We start from the raw sequence: 16741 nt of genomic DNA on the forward strand, positions 1-16741 counted from the left end.
ATGCCGTGTCAGTCATAATACATCACAGAAGTTCTTTCGAAAACCAAATCAAGTTGGAAAGCTAAAACCTGCGTTTTGGACGTTGGTGGATAAGGTAAGGAATCAAGGGGTCAGTTTTCTCAAGATTTCTTCCCATAGAAAATATATTCTAAATCACGCATTTGATCAGGAAAATTACAATGACGTTTTGAAGTTTTTGGATGTAAAGTATGTAGAAGACGAGTGGTAGACGGCCCAGTGGTAGAAAGTGTTTGATTGGCTTTGCAGTAAGGCGGGTGTGGAGTCTCTAGATGTGTACAACTATGCAGTTATGATCCGAGACTCACTGATTCATGACCGGAAGCTTGTCCTTGCATATGCTCATTTCCTGTATCACCCATTTTTGTATGTCTGCAACACAAAATCGTTCGCTTGCTATTGACATGCCGCTTGTTGATGACTATGGGCGGATCGTCACTAAAAGGAACCGTGGAAGTAAATGGGTGCAGCTTCTTGGTTCATCAAATCCATGAAAATAAGAGGGTTACGTTGAGTTCGGCGGAGAATATTTGCATGCTCAAAATTATGCTGGTGTGTTTACCAAGAAAGAAGGGTTCCTTCAATTTCTTAAGGATGATGATGCTGGTGTTTTGGATATTCCCAATTTGCCTCTCTAGATGTTTCACTATCCAGTATGGCTTCCACACTAACCAGGGATAATGCATTCATGCTTTTAGGTTAGATCGATAAAATGAAAAAGAATGAGATTCCAGAGAGATTCTTGAAATGCATAAGGGAAGGAAGTTGGCTTAGAGTCCGTGTATGTGATAATGCTGGCTACAGGTTCCCATCACAATCCTTCTTACCTTCGTCGTCCTGGGGAGATCATTTGCAGAATAGATCTTTGCCTATTGATATTCCATTAGTTGATCAGGAGTTTTATGGTGATGAGATTTCTGGGGAGTATAAAGAAGCTCTGAGAAGCTGGTGTTATGTCTGAGCTAAAGGAAGCCAGTGAATTTATTGGGAAGCACTTTATGTCTCTTTAACTCAATTGACACAAATACCCTTCATTTAAACGGTCAACTAACCACATAATAGACGGGGACTAAAATTGTCCTCGTCACAATAAGTCTGTCCAAAAAATGGCAAATTTTTTTATAAAGGACTAAAATTGTCCAAGCCACTATAGGATTTTAGTCCTATAGTGATTAGATATAAGGGAGTATGCAAACGAGACAGAAAACTCTCCTGATGAGCTGGGGCCCCAGCCCGCCACGTCTTCTCTTTCGCCATCTAGTATGACAAAGGCCGCTAGTTTTTGCAAAGTTTGCATAGGTAGTACGTTTGTTAGCTCTTCCCACTTCCAACCTGTTTCATTGTCCCAGTATTCTGAGACTGGAGCATACAACACTGGTAGCGGTAGGTTTACTGTCACTAGATTGATCAAAGGTTGTTGCTCGATCCATGGCTCCATCCAAAATAGCGTGTTTCTGCCGTTTGCGACAATCTTTTTAAGACCTTTCTTGAGGGTAGGTGCTGCCTTAAGGACTCCTTTCCAAGCATTGGACATCCCTACCTTTGGTTGCCATGTGTTGGGATCAGGGCTGTGAACTCCATATTTTGCTCTTATTATTTGTGCCCATAGGCCTTCTTCTTCGTGGTGCAACCTCCATCCCAACTTTGCCATAAAGGCTAGATTCATAGTTTCCAAATTTTTGATGCCGAGCCCTCCATACTCTGTGTCCTTGGTGACAGTCTCCCAGGCTACGAGGTTAATCTTCCTTTCTCCATCCTTTCCTCCCCATAGGAAGGTTCTTGTTAGTTTCTCCACTTCTTTGAGGACTCCCAGAGGTAACATCGTCGATTGGAGCGCATAAATGGGTATCGCAGATAGGATGGACTGGGCGAGTATTCTCCGACCTGCCATGGAAAACGTTTTCATTTTCCATCCAGCTAGTCTGTTTTGGACCTTATTCACAAGCCCTTGGAACGAATCCTTTTTAATTCTGCCATGTAGAGAGGGGACTCCCAAGTATCTGCCTAGATCATCAGTTCTTGCAATATTGAGAATTCTTTCAATCGACTGCCTTTCGTTCGCAGGAGTGTTCTTCGAAAAATACATTAGGGATTTGTGGAAGTTTACTTTCTGACCTGAGCTTTCACAGAATAGGTCTAGGCAGTTCTTAATCACCTGCGCTTGTTGTGTTGTAGCCTCACCAAATAGTACCATATCATCTGCGAACATGAGATGTGAGATGCTAGGGCCACTTCTGGACACGCTTATTCCTTTCCAAGCTCCTTCTTCAACCTTTTCGTTAATAAGGTGACTTAGGCGTTCAATGCAGAGCACAAACAGTAGCGGTGATATGGGATCCCCTTGGCGGATTCCCCTCGTAGGCTTGAACCATTGTGACCTTTGTCCATTTAGGGTGACAGATAATCTTGTCGAGGCGATACATCCCATAATATTCCTAGTCCAGATCTCGTTGAAGCCTGCAGCCCTGAGAGTGTTCTTCACAAAGCTCCATGACAGCCTATCATAGGCTTTCTCAAAGTCGATTTTGAGGATCATCAGACCTGTTCTTCCTTTTTTGTGGTTCGCTGTGTTCAACACTTCTTGGTAGGCAATAATATTGTCTACTATTTGTCTGTCGGGTACGAAACTTGACTGGTTCAAGCCAATCAGCCTCTGGATGGCTGCTTTCAGTCTTGAAGTGAGTGTTTTAGAGATTACCTTGTAGGATACATTGCAAAGGCCTATTGGGCGTAGCTGTTTCGCATTCTCGGGGCTTTGTGTTTTCGGTATAAGTGTTATGACAGTGTCATTACAACCTTCGGTAAGACTCCTAGTATCAAGGTAATTCAACACGAAAGATGTCAGTTTTTCCCCCACAATCGCCCAGTTGTGCTGATAGAAACCGGCATGGTATCCATCCGGCCCTGGAGCTTTGAAGGGGGCCATGTCGAAGCAAGCTTGTTTCACCTCAAGGGCTGTAAAAGGGGCGTTGACAGCGTCCCATTCGTCGTCAAGTAGAACTGGGAAGGCGTTTTTCCATTCAGGTTGCTTTCGGATGGTCGCGTCCTCAGTGTATAGCTCCGAAAGGAAGTCTGTGATGTGGCTAGTAAGGCACAACAAAATTATGTCCAATGAGAATAGAGCCAAGAGAGGATTTACAGAGAATACCAGCTGTGATCTATGCCATGACCAAGTGGAATCAACGGAACACATCCTCCGCAACTGCCCGATGGCTAGACAACTATGGGAGAACTTGCTACCCAACACAAGTAGACCACACCACGGCTCAAACTTCTTGGACTGGCTGGATGCAGGCTTGGAAGGCTGGTACTGCAAGAGACGTAGCCAGAGCAACAAAATCACATTCGCAGTCGCCCTATGGTGGATTTGGAGATGGAGGAACGATAGGATTTTCAATGAGGAGAACCCAAGTTTGAATCAGAAAATATATTGGATTCACATGCAATGCAAGGAAATAAATGATGCCTTCAACAAAGCAAGCACATTGGGTACAGGATCATCAATTCGCAACTGGAAACTTATCAAATGGAAGAAGCCTCCGCAAGGTTGGTCAAAAGTTAATACCGACGCTTCCCTGAGCCCAACGGCTATGCATGCAAAATGCGGTGGAGTTATCAGAAATGAGCATGGCAATTGGATTAAAGGTTTTTCTTACTCAGTTGGAGCCTGCTCAATCGACGCTGCGGAAGCCTGGGCACTCCTCAAAGGTATCCAACTAGCTATCTCTCTAAATCTAGAGAAAGTATGCTTCGAAAGTGACTCTCTAAGAATAGTCAAGGCAATGAATAGCAACGGGACGGTGGACAACGTCGCAAGGAATATTATTCATGCATGCAATCGGGAACTCTTAAATATTGCAAATTGGATAATTTCATACATTCCCAGGGAGCAGAACCGGGTGGCAGACGGCCTAGCCAAGCTTCATGATATATCAAGTGGTTTTAAAATCCATGACACAGAACCGGAGAGCTTGATGCACCTCACAGAAGAAGACAGATTTGGCCTTCCTGTTTGGAAACAAATAGATAGTCCCACCATGTAATTTTTTTTCTTGGGTATCCCCCTTCCTTACTTTCAAAAAAAAAAAAAAATTGTCCAAGCCACTATAAGTCTAGGACCAAAAATGTCTTTTACTCTCTCTCTCTATATATATATATATATATATATATATATAGAGGGTTGCATTCAAATACAAACCCCCCCTTAAAATACAAACTTGAGCTCGTGCACACATTAACATACTTACATGCACACAGTGCGCACTGTCAACCATTTCTGGGATTAGCTCGTGCACACATTAAAATACTTACATGCTCACAGCGCGTAGGAGGAAAAATCACAACCATCCATCAAAGCTCGTGCACACATTAACATACTTACATGCACACAACGCGTAAGAGGGAAAAATCACAACCATCCATCAAAGCTCGTGCACACATTAACATACATACATGCACACTGGACACACTGCCAACAATATTTGGGATTAGTTCGTGCACACATTAACATACTTACATGCACACAGTTTGTATTTTATATTTTAAGGGGGGTTTGTATTTGAAAATAATCCTATATATATATATATATATATATATATATATATATATATATATATATATATATATATATATATATATATAATGAATATAAACAAAAAAATTAAAATATATAAGTATTTATATAAATATTATGAAACATATAGTAAAATTTGACAGTGATAGATGAAAATTTGCTTTATTCATGTATTTAGGGAAAATTAGAGAAAGTTTAAAAGTTATGAGAAAAGTTCGTAGAGAAATTTTAGAAGTTAGGGATACGAAGTTCGTAAAAAATATATATAAAATCAAAATAAACAAGCAATAATGAAGTAAAAATAATATTATTTCAAATGTTTAAAGGAAGATTGTAAAGTTTAGGAGAGAGAAAAAATTGGTAGAGTTTAGGTATGAAGAAAATATAGGATAATGAAGAAAAAAATAATTTATTGTATTTAGGTATAAAATTTATAATATTTTTTTTAAAAAAAGGTATAAGGTTTATAAAGTTTAAATAGGGAAAAAAATAGAATTTAAATAGAGAGAGAAAACATTTAGAGTTGGTATAACGAAAACTTTGAAATCCTAGGGCTGATGGTTGGATTTCAACTATTTATATTTGATAAGGAAAAGTCTACAAAAGTCTTAAAATTAAAAAGTCTACAAAAATTCATAACTTTTTGAATATCGTATGATTTTTAAAGGTTCTTTAAAAGTATTAATCGAATACCACCTAACTTTTAAAGACTCCCTAAAAGTTTATATTGAATACCTCCAAACATTCCAAGTTTATAAAAGTCTACGAAAGTCATGATTGAATACACTCCCCTTACTTTTGAAAGTGAGTGAATATTTCAGCAATAATATTAGCCTAAATTCTACTTCTCAAATTGTTAGCGCAATAAGGACGAGATGGGCGGCAGATAGTCTGCCTAATATGTACAAATATAAAAGTGCATTAGTAATTATTACATTGTATAAATGATTTATAACCTTTCAAAAAAAAATGATTTATAATTTTTTAAAAACTTTAAATTAATACTATTAAATTAATAAAATAACTAGAACTTTGTTATAAAAAAAAAAAAAAAAAAATAGAACACAAATTCTGAATCCTTAAATTCAACAGCTTTCTTTTCCATTTTCGTCTGCTCCCACGAAGTAAAAGCCCAGTAATTTGGTGCTGTCGGTTGACACTCTGATGGAGGGTTAAGCCGGCGATGCCTTAGTAGACTCTATTCTCTGCCTGTTTTAGGAATAAGTGTTAGATCTCAGATCATCTCCGATCGTTTTTCAGAGAAGGCTTCAGAGACTCTACATATCTAACAGGTTTTCAACCTTCTTTTCCATTTATTTTGTTTTCTTTTGGTTCTACGTTATCCCTTTGTTCCTTTGACTACTTTGTTTTCTATCGTCTCTCTGACGAGTGTTTCCCTCTCGTCTCTTTGGCGAGTTTTCCTCTCGTTTCTTGGGCGAGTTCTCCTCATAAACGTGAAATGATAAAATGGCCACACCAGAGTCAAGCTTGATTATGTTTGACCAGATCTGTGAAGAAGCACCGAGTTCATCTAACAACTTCGGCTTCAAATTTGTAAAACAGTCTGTGATCCAAGTTTTCTATAACATTGCTAGGAAATTTGTTTCTATGTCTGACTGTAAAGAATGCATTACCATTCTAACGATTTGTATTGTAAACATTTCTGCTTATGATTAATGAATTAGCCTTTTATTTAAAAACAAAAAACAAAAACAAAAACAAAAACAAAAACAAAAAAAAAAACAAAAAAAAAAAAAAAAAAACTAGAACTTTGTTTAAAACAATTACAACACGTTTGGTTCACGGAATGAATTTTGAGGTAATACGAATGCTATTCCATAAAGAATGAAATATGCAAGGAATAGAATAGGAATTGTATTCTATTGTTTGGTTTGCGGAAGGAATAGACTTTAAGAATTATATTACAGTGTTTGGTTGATTTAAGGAATAGAAATGAAATATATTTTAAAAGACATAAATACCCTTATAAAAATATGTGATGGTGGTGGCGGCGGTGACGGTGGTGGCGGTGATAGTGGTGCTGGTGGCGGCGACGATGATGGTGATGGTGGTGGCGGCGGCGGAATAAGAAATAAATTTAATTGGGGGTAAAATAGGAAATAAAAACTTTAACCTACTTGTACTACCATGCTATCAAGTATCAAGTATTCTACTTTAATTTTGTTGTAGTTGAGATTTGAACCCTGCTCATTTTACTACCATGCTATCAAGTATCAAGTATTCTACTTTAATTTTTTTGTAGTTGAGATTTGAACCCTGCTCCTTTTACTTCAAGCTTTGCTATCAAGTCTTCTACCTACTTCTACATGAATATTGCTACTTCATAAAATAAATTTCATCTTCCCTCTTGATTAAATGCTTGGATCAACTCTACTTCTTCAAAAAATTTTCTCGGAGACACTAATACATTTATACAACAAAATTTTGGGATTTCTAATAATTAAAAAAAAAAAAAAAACACTTCGACTCATCAAAATACAATTATTCCTTACAATGTGAGATCGTATCATGACTCTGTAATATGCCATAAACGATAAGATTGTGCCGTCAACATCCACACGCCATTGATTCGCGGCGGTGTTAATATAATGAGCGCTGAAAATGAGCACAAACTCCAGCTGCTTAATTTCTCTCAACAACGTAACATTCTTCCAATAACACTCATAATACAAACACTCTATAGTATATGTCTAATCCATTACAAAATGAACATATATGTGAGTTTCTTCCTTATTTTACTTTCACTATTAATCACACTGTAATCCTATAGTTTATGGTATAACAATAATATATTCATACTGATTTCTCTTTGTGAGCTGAGGCAACACTGAATTTCTTCAGAGTCTGCTTTTTTTCCCAACAATTTCTGCAATCACCTGTCCTACTTCTTCCCCGCTATCTTCTTGAACATGATGACCGGCCTGCACAAACAACCAACAAATTAGTCTATCGGGCGTTTGGCAATTAGCTGTTAGCTGATAGTTGATAGCTGATTGTGTTAGCTGGTTTGACCAGACGATAGTATTAGCTGATAGTTTCTGTGACAGTATATATCAGTATAATACCATGGGAAGCTCGACTAGTCGGAGCTTTGATTCTTTGCAGAAATCTTCTACACCGTCGAAACTTAGCCAGCGGTCTCTTTGTCCCCAACATACCGTTGTTTGAACTTCCCAATTTTTGCCCGTGAGTATCCCTCGTGCTTCCTCAATGTACCCCTAAATGTTAGAGGGGATTGGTATATATTAGTCCATGAAAGGAGACTTAGAATTTGCGTGCTAGTTGAGCGTTCAACAACCGAGTCTAGTGATTTATGATTATGAATGAAAATGGTAAGAAACAAAGAACCAATGCCATAAAGTCTGTGGCATATGGAGCTAGTTTTAATTTCTAAGCCAACTAAGACGAGTTGAATAAACAAAAGAAAGCAACAAGTGGAAAGAAATGAAGGTTCAGAGCCTCAGTAGAGGCGGTATTGACTCTTTGTGCTTCAGTAGTTGAGAAAGTAGTTATGAACAAATACTGCATTGTAACAGAGAAAATAGTATTCAAAAAAAAAAAAATGAAGGTAAGAATTGCACCTTAAGTTGCTTCTTCATTGCCCTACTTAGTGCGTTCAACGCAAATCCTGATGATCCCGATGTAAGATATGGTCTCCTATATACCATGGCTACCTCTTCTTTCATTTGGTAAGGACCACAGCTCAACAATGCCTTGTCACTCGCCCTTAGTGGATCCTTCACGAGCAAAATTAAACGAAGTGTCGGGCTAAAAAGTTAAAAATTTTGTGAAGGCCGGGATGAAAGTTAAGGTTATCCTACCTGAGAAAAGATTTCCCCAAGCAAGAAATTGCTGAATATGGATAAGGTTGAAGGCAGGTTTGCATGCTTGACTGTCAACTACAGTGAGCAAAGAAAACAATGTTTTTGGAAGAGCCAAAAAAAACAAAAAGAATATGCTATTCTGTGTACATGATTGTTGGGCGGAGGCCAGTAAAGGGCTTAAAAGGCTAAGTCCAGCACCCAGTGTCTCGAAAATATGTAGCAATATAAGGAAATAAAGTTGCAATAAGCGCTTAATTTAACAAGCGGTATCAGAGCCATAATGATATAGTATTGAAACATGAAATGTGCATTTGCATATTTAATTTCCTCTAGTTTCTTGGAATAAGGTGTTTAAACTACTATAAGCTTGACCCCAGAAGAACCATATAACGAGACCAGATGAAAGCACATACAAAAAAATCATCATACATATGACAGAATTCAGTGACATTATGTGTCAATTATTTGACCACAAACAGAAGAGGGAATCTAAACGGCATCATAGTAAAGAGTGAAGGGTAAAAAACATAAACCATAACAACACAGTGAGAAATCCCTACCGGAGGATTGAGAAGTATGACACTGTTCACCTTATCCTGATGAGTGCTGGCGTATTTGATAACAATAGGCGAAAAATATCCCTGCAAAAGAGCAGTATAATTAGACGATACTTGATCACTTCAGTTCGATCATACAAGGTTAGAACTTGCGATAAATGCAAGCACATCGCGTTCGGGACAAGGATAACTACCTGGACTACAAGGGTAACCTTTTTGTTAGTCAGTGTGTTAATTACAGATTCCAAGGATGATACATATTCTGCAACCAAGATGTCAGAGTGGTGAAAATCTGAAGATAAATTTTTACTATTTTTATTTCCGTTTTCCTTTTAGTTTAAGTATAATACTAAACACTCTTGTTTCTATATCTTGCATCTTTTATTAATAAGCATCATACCATCCAATGTGTAGTCAAATCCATATTTTGGCTGGGGCTTATCTGAAAATCCAAATCCTGCATAAAAGGGAGAAAGCTAGAGTTTAGTATTTTTTTTCCTTTTTGTACTATTGACTCTATTACAAGGTAATATATGTTCTATACTTTCTCTATCTGTTGCAGACCAAAGAATCGGGGTTCGATCATGTGACCTTCCCTCAAGAAGAGCCACAGAGGTGCCATCTGAGCACAACTGCACAAGGTGCTTGGCAACTAGAGAATTTAGTTAATTACTGGCCCTGTTTGGTAAAATAGTTAGCTTTTCAACCAATTTTGATTTATTTGACCACTATTAATTGTTTGACTTGGTTAAAAAATCAATATAAGTGTTTGGTTAATTAGCTTTTTGTAACTGCAAAATGCTAAAATTCAAAAAGCTGCTCAAAGCAACTTTTTCAATTAACTTTTTGAGAAAAGAAATTATACCAAACAACTATCAGATAACATCTAATTTACCAAACACCTTTCTACAATCAGCTAATGTTATCAACTAGTTACACCCTCTAATTAACCTAATCAGCTAAAATGAGCATTGATAAAAGTAGGCTAGAAAATTCAAATCTGGCCTGGATATATTCACTTATTCAGTATGTTTAAAAAATGATAATTTCTAATAAAACAACAAATAGGAGCTTACCTAGCCAATCAAATGCAATGACATGGTGGCTCTTTGAAAGTATGGGGAGAACTTTGCGATAAGAATATGCCTGGAACACCAATGTTAAGTTTAAAGCTTCAAGCTTAATTATATTAGATGTTTCTCTATAAGAATACAAAAATTTGTGCCAATTCGATTAATTCAACATGGCCTAACCTGCGAGGGAAACCCATGGATTAATACAATGCAAGAATCGTAAGCAGTTCCAGTTTCAACGCAAAACCATCTATATATTGCACAAAATCATATACAGAGAGCATTCAATTGGTAATCCCTGCAAACAATACATCCTCAATTTCTGCATAACAACAATTTCTTATTCCCTTGAATGTTAGTTAAAACCACATTCTAGCTAACCTTTCAGTGACTAAAATTTCTGCAAAAATGCAACCACAATTACCTGAAAAGATCAGATGATGACTGTGAACCAGCTCCCATTGTAAGACCAAAAATCGGGTCTTTTGCCTTCTCACCACTTCCATTGACTAGATGAGCTTTTACCTAAAATGCCAAGAGATTTCCAACAACTTTCAAATGTAAGATCAATAAAATCCTAATTACATGAAAAGCATTGGTAGAAGGCTTACAATTCTCCCCTGCTTGAACCATTCATCTGCGGGACTGGGCTCGTCTGAATACTTTCCTATATCAAAGCAGAAAACACTTGGGTTTCAACAACTGAATCCATAATTATAAGTGTTAGGATCAAGTGCTTACCATTACCCAAAAACTATAGCTAGTAGCGAAGCGCAAGTTTATTTCAACCGCCATCACATTTTCGAAAGGTAGGGTGTGGGCATGGCCCTTCACCGGCCTCTGCCCAACAACCCCTTAGCCACCAATTGATGCACTTAGCCGGGCTTCTGCCTAACAATTTCCCTCCCAATAACACTTGCTAGGATAAGTGCTTACCACTACACCAAAAGCTATATCTAGCAGCGAAAGCGCAACTTTATTTCAACCGCCATCACATTTTCGAAAGGCAGGGTGTGGACATGGCCCTCACTGGCCTCTGCCCAACAATCCCCTAGCCACCAATTGATGCACTTGGCCGGGCTTCTGCCTAACAATTTCCCTCCCAATACCACTTGCTAGGATAAGTGCTTACCACTACACCAAAAGCTATATCTAGTAGCGAAAGCACAACTTTATTTTACCGTCATCACATTTTCGAGAGGAGGCAGGGTGCTGGACTTGGCCCTTCACCGGGCCTTCGCCCAACAATACCTTAGCCACCAATTGATGCCCTTGGTTGGACCTCTGCCCAAACAATTCCCCTCTCAATACCACTTGTTAGGATCAAGTGCTTACTACTGCACCAAAACTATAGCTAGTAGCAAGTGCTGAACTTGGCCTTCATTGACCTCTGCCCAACAATTCCCTAATTATCAATTGATGGACTTCGCCCTTTACTAGCCACCACCCAACAAAAAGAGTAAAATTTCTTGAAATTTCAAGAGGAAAAATATCAAGTAAAAAGAAAAAAAAAAAATACAACCTCCACTGAAAGAAAACCCATCACCAACAGAAACGGGAGCATCCAAAAAATAATCCTGAAAATCCAACATAGAAGAACAATAAAATATCCATGAAAAATAAAAATGAAAGAAAAACTTCAGGAAGATCGAAAGAAGTATTACTATACCTCGTTGCCATCGCTACTTGATCGGCAAAGGAACCGGGAAAGTTTCAAACTTTGGTAGTTTCGAGAGGTTCGCTTGAGAGAGAATTGGTGAGGGGGAAACTGGGAAGCAATGGTACAGAGAGAGTGGCACTGGGAGTGAAGGGAGGAGAAGGAGGTATGAATGGCGGCCATGGATATGAAAAGGCCTCCTGGCGCCGGAGGGAAAAACAATCCGTTTGGGTGTTGGTTGGATTTAGTTAAAGAACGGACATTTGGGATTCGATCAAAAAAACGTTAAAGTGGAAAATGGGGATAGGGTGTCTCTGGTTCTCATCTATCACATATTTTGAAGCACACATGCTATGGGAAGTTCAGCAATTGTGTGTTGTGATTTATGAATTTAGTTTATAGCGTTTTTCTACCTTACCAAATATAAATAGATCAGTTGTTATCCCGTGGAACTTTGTCCACCTTGCAAGTGGACACGGTTCTATATTCATAATTATTGAATTTTATATTCATAATTATAAAATTTTATGTTCATAATTTTTGAACTTCATATTCACAATTATTGAACTCTATATTCACAATTACAGAACTATATATTCATAATTATAAAACTCTATATTCATAATTTTTGAACTCTTTTCTTTAAAAAAAAATAAAAAATTGAACTCTATATTAACAATTGTGACAATTTTGCAAGATGGACATAGTTCCACAGCATAATTTGCCTAAATAGATAATATCGGTTGTAATTAAATATAATATAATGGGTTATACACTTATACTAAATATTGTTAACACCAAATATAATTGTATTCGGTATCACTAAATATGATATAAGAGGATTGTGAAGTAGAATTGTCAAAATAGGCTTTGCTCGTCGGATCGGCCTGTTCTGCTCTCTACTTAGGGAGTTTTAAAAATAGAGGCTCGTTAAAGATTGGTTGTTTTTTTTTTTTTTTTTTTTTTTTTTTTTTTTGCCTGCCACGCCTAGGCTTGCGGGCTTGGTGACCAAAGCCATTTATTTTATACTCTCTCCATCATATTTTATGTGTCTGATTCGACTAACAAATAAGAAAGAGTTAGTTTTACTAATAAATAAGGCAAATTATACCATGGACCAGGGTCTACCTTGCATTGTAGAACCTGGTCCAAAAATAACATTCAGATTCTGTATCTATAGTTGACACATTTTGTATCTGTAGTTGATAGTTTATGTACATGTAGCTATCATATTATGTGTCAGCAATTATCAAGTCAGATTATGTATCTATATTTGACACATTCTGTACCTGCAGTTGATAATTTTTGTACCTGTAACTATCATATTATGTGTTAACAATTATCAAATTATTTGTTTACATGTATAAAAACGGTTAACCGTATGTATAAAATGTGTTAACTGAATGTACAAAATTTTTTTATATCAAGATTTACAATGCAATATGGACTATACTCCATGATATAACAATTGAATGAATAAATATGGTAATAACTTTGGATGAAAGTTGTAACAATCGTTATGCGTTGGACCCGTGTCCAGCATGCTTGCTGGACACGGGTAAAAGTGCCATTAGGCACTGTTATCTCCTTCTTCTTTTTTTTCTTTTTTTTTTTTTTTTAAATTTCAGACCGCTTCGTTATAGGAGTATATGTTCATAATTTTATTACTATATTATTAATAACTGTACATTCATAACTCCATAACCGTACGTTCATAACTCTATAACTGTACATTCATAACTCCATAACTGTACATTCATAACTCCATAACTGTACATTCATAACTCTATAACTGTACATTCATAACTCCATAACTGTACATTCATAACTCCATAACTGTACATTCATAATTTTCGAAGCTCTATGTTCACAATTTTAGAGCTCTATGTTCATAATTTTATCACTATATGTTCATAATTGTAAGTTCATAATGTTAGATCTTTTTGTTCATAATTCGATCAATAACTGTACATTCATAATTCCATAACTGTAGATTCATAATCTCATAACTGTAGATTCATAACTCCATAACTGTAGATTCATAACTCCATAACTGTACATTCATAATCTTCGAAGCTCTATATTCACAATTTTAAAGCTCCATGATTATAATTTTATCACTATATATGTTCATAATTGTAAGTTTATAATGTTAGAGCTCTGTGCTCATAATTGCATAATTGTACATTCATAACGGCATAACTGTACATTCATAACGGCATAACTGTACATTCATAATCCAAAAAAAAACAACGCCGTTAACGGCAAAACACGCGCGATTTTTTTTTTTTTTTAATAACTAAATGACGCGTTTTTTTTTTTGAAAAACGACGTTGTTTTGGGCCCGTGTCCACAATTCATTGTGGACACGGGTCTAGGGCATAATTTGCCAAGTTGTAACAGCTTGTCTTGAAATCTATGACAACCTAACGGACTAATTAATTTCTTTCAATTAATGAGCCCAATTAAGTACTTATCAACATTATTATCAAATGGATGAGAGTATCTCAACTTGTAATACACGTAATGACCTACATGCTATAATGAAAGAGTGATATGATTTGTGACCAAAGTTTGTTAGAATGACTTAATAGGAAAAAGATTGAAATGTAAAGATAGAATTACTTATTAGTGAATGTCTATTTTTGTAGACAAAAATATGAAAAACGAGTTTGGGACTTGTGTTTGATGTCAGAAGTGGTCAAACAAAAAAAGCAAGTCCCACTTGCATTTAAAAAAAAAAAAAATTTGGTCACCCGCCGGCGACACCCTTCTCCAGCGAAGGAGAAGGATCGCTGGAGAACCCAAATCGCTGGCTTCTCCGGCGAAGGAGAAGGCAACCAGTGGCGATGTCCTTCTCCTTCACTGGAGAAGGGTGTCGCCGGCGAAGTTTTAGACCAATTTTTTTTTTTTTTTTTTTTTTTTAAAAAACACAAACTTTTGATTTGATCACGCTTCTGACATCAAAGGCAAAGTCCCAAACTCGTTTTTCATATTTTATCCATAAAAATGGACATTCACATTTTGAAAAATACGTAATTCTATCTTCACATTGGTGTCTTTTTCCCATGACTTAATATCCCCAGCTTATTGGGTAAATTCCAATAAACACAGAGACTCTTGAATGCAAAGCATATATATTTGAAGCAATATATATAATATCCAGTAGTACGTTTCTCATCATGTTTACATGCAGAATTGAAATACACAGATCGAGTTGAAACGAATCTACTTAACAAAGTAAGGGAGGTCGAGGACGTAGAGGAGGAAGTAAGCCCAGATGACGCCGGAAATTCCGCCAAAGAAAAACCCGCCGGTGAATTTGCCCCATCCATCCGCCGTCTGCAGCGGGTCAGGGACCTTCTTCCTCCCGGTCAACGTCAACCCCGGCGCCGTCGAGGGGTCGCCCTCCTTGAAGGATGCGATACCGTACATGGTCAAGCATATGCTGAGGATCACAACCAGCCCTCCGGCGGCCAAGGACCCTGCACTCCCGGCGTAAACCGTGTTTCTCAGTGGGCCCGCCTTCACGAATGGGCCCACCAGGAGGAATCCGTGGGCCAGCCCTACTTCAATACCCCGGAGAAGTGGGTTCACGGCGGTCCTGTACGCCGGCAAGTTGGAGAGGTACCAGGCGATGAGTGGGCTTGAGGTTACGGGCGTTTCCAGACTTCCGATGAATGGGTCTCCGTTCAGCGGCTGAATCACTTGAAAAGTTGGCTGCACACAAATTCAACAATTAATTTTTTTGTTCATCTAATCAAGAATATCACTATTGTAAATTTATAAGGTTGTATGTTAATTACCTTCTCACTCTGGACAGCCTTGACAGTGAAGCAAGAAGGCCTTCTTGAAGGCAAAACTTTGAAGGGGGCTCCAGAAATGCCCTTAGGAACCCCAAACCCTCTGGTCATCAAAGAAGCAGCTTTGAGCTGACTGGCCATGGTGGAAGCAACTGTTGCCATTCTGGGAATCAATTTTAATTTGGATTTTGATCAGATAATAGAGGGGATATAACACAGCCACTGCAAGAAAAGGGTATCTGTTAACTTATGATGACTGGGCAACTGAATCTCTCATGCTCAGAAATGCGTGGTTCTCAGGGGTGATGTCTCGTACGTGTGGCGTTTTCATTGGACTTCATATCTTATCTCTTATCCACTATGGATCACAAACAAAAATGTTTTTCAAATCTAATAAAGTGATATACGGAGTATTCCGCTCCGCAGGTGAAAACAGATCTACCTTAAAATATAAAAACTATAGCGGTAAGTTTATTTAACATATATACAAATAAGAAAATGTTATGTTCCCCTCCAAATTTTTCCCCTAATATTTCTTCACATGATATTACGATTTATAATTATTGAATGTTTATGAATTAGGTGATCTTATCATTAATTAAAGGGGAAATTATCATTTTGGTCTCTCAATCGTTTTCTAATCGTCAATGTAGTTTGTAGTTTTTAATTTCAACTAATTTGATTATCAAATTGTTTTAAAATTTTTTAATTAAACCTTTCGAGAATTAAATTGACGAAATTTTTAAAATGAAAAATCACCATTTTGATCTTTTGGAAGGATTTAATTGACAAAATTTTAAATAATTCGAGGATCAAATTAGTTGAAATTAAAAATTATGAACTACATTAACAGTTGGAAAACAATTGAGGTACAAAAATAGTGATTTTTCCTTGAAAGTTATTTATCCAATTCAAAATGCCATGCAAGGACGGAAAGATTGGAAGGAAAAGTTTTAGAATAGTTAGTAGCCTTAGAAAAGTTATAGATATAATAATCGATGAAAATTATGAACCTACTTTTAAGAAATATATCGATCTTCATCCATATATTTTAACTTTAGTAAATAAAAAAAATGTGACTTTTTTTATTATATAAATCAATCAAAAGATTGTAGTGTTGATAGGGCATTTGGTTTAACATTAGTATTAACAAGATAATGTTGTATTAACCCGCATGGGCAGCTCAACTGGTCACAGAGGTGAAACTTTGGTAGA

The 16741-nt window shown here is 37.1% G+C and overlaps 2 protein-coding genes across 2 annotated transcripts; both read right to left on the reverse strand.

The window, feature by feature from the left end:
- Positions 1-7218: 7218 nt before the first annotated feature.
- On the reverse strand, positions 7219-12118 carry LOC109182499 (haloalkane dehalogenase). Its single transcript, XM_019332622.1, has 13 exons — positions 11736-12118; positions 11589-11643; positions 10678-10733; positions 10491-10591; positions 10247-10316; positions 10070-10139; positions 9394-9450; positions 9188-9255; positions 8997-9077; positions 8434-8511; positions 8194-8349; positions 7678-7830; positions 7219-7533 (listed from the first exon to the last, which is right to left on the reverse strand). Exons 1-13 carry the CDS (start codon positions 11904-11906, stop codon positions 7450-7452), a joined length of 1200 nt encoding a protein of 399 aa, XP_019188167.1. The 5' UTR covers positions 11907-12118; the 3' UTR covers positions 7219-7449.
- A 2725-nt stretch (positions 12119-14843) lies between these two features.
- LOC109182923 (photosystem I reaction center subunit XI, chloroplastic) lies at positions 14844-15746 on the reverse strand. The gene is made up of 2 exons (XM_019333180.1): positions 15530-15746; positions 14844-15443 (listed from the first exon to the last, which is right to left on the reverse strand). Exons 1-2 carry the CDS (start codon positions 15686-15688, stop codon positions 14952-14954), a joined length of 651 nt encoding a protein of 216 aa, XP_019188725.1. The 5' UTR covers positions 15689-15746; the 3' UTR covers positions 14844-14951.
- Positions 15747-16741: the final 995 nt, after the last annotated feature.

This window comes from Ipomoea nil, unplaced genomic scaffold (assembly GCF_001879475.1).
Source record: "Ipomoea nil cultivar Tokyo-kokei standard unplaced genomic scaffold, Asagao_1.1 scaffold1074, whole genome shotgun sequence".
Classification (NCBI taxonomy): Eukaryota; Viridiplantae; Streptophyta; class Magnoliopsida; order Solanales; family Convolvulaceae; genus Ipomoea; species Ipomoea nil.

What these genes read in the sequence shown, in the direction of transcription:
- LOC109182499 (XM_019332622.1), bottom strand. Translation starts at nt 11,906, where the DNA reads ATGGCCGCCATTCATACCTCCTTCTCCTCCCTTCACTCCCAGTGCCAC. An exon ending in GGTTCAAGCAGGGGAGAATT is followed by an intron (nt 10,592 to 10,677) that starts GTAAGCCTTCTA and finishes TTGGCATTTTAG; the next exon opens with GTAAAAGCTCATCTAGTCAA. An exon ending in CAATGAAGAAGCAACTTAAG is followed by an intron (nt 7,831 to 8,193) that starts GTGCAATTCTTA and finishes TCTAACATTTAG; the next exon opens with GGGTACATTGAGGAAGCACG.
- LOC109182923 (XM_019333180.1), bottom strand. Translation starts at nt 15,688, where the DNA reads ATGGCAACAGTTGCTTCCACCATGGCCAGTCAGCTCAAAGCTGCTTCT. An exon ending in AGGCTGTCCAGAGTGAGAAG is followed by an intron (nt 15,444 to 15,529) that starts GTAATTAACATA and finishes ATTTGTGTGCAG; the next exon opens with CCAACTTTTCAAGTGATTCA.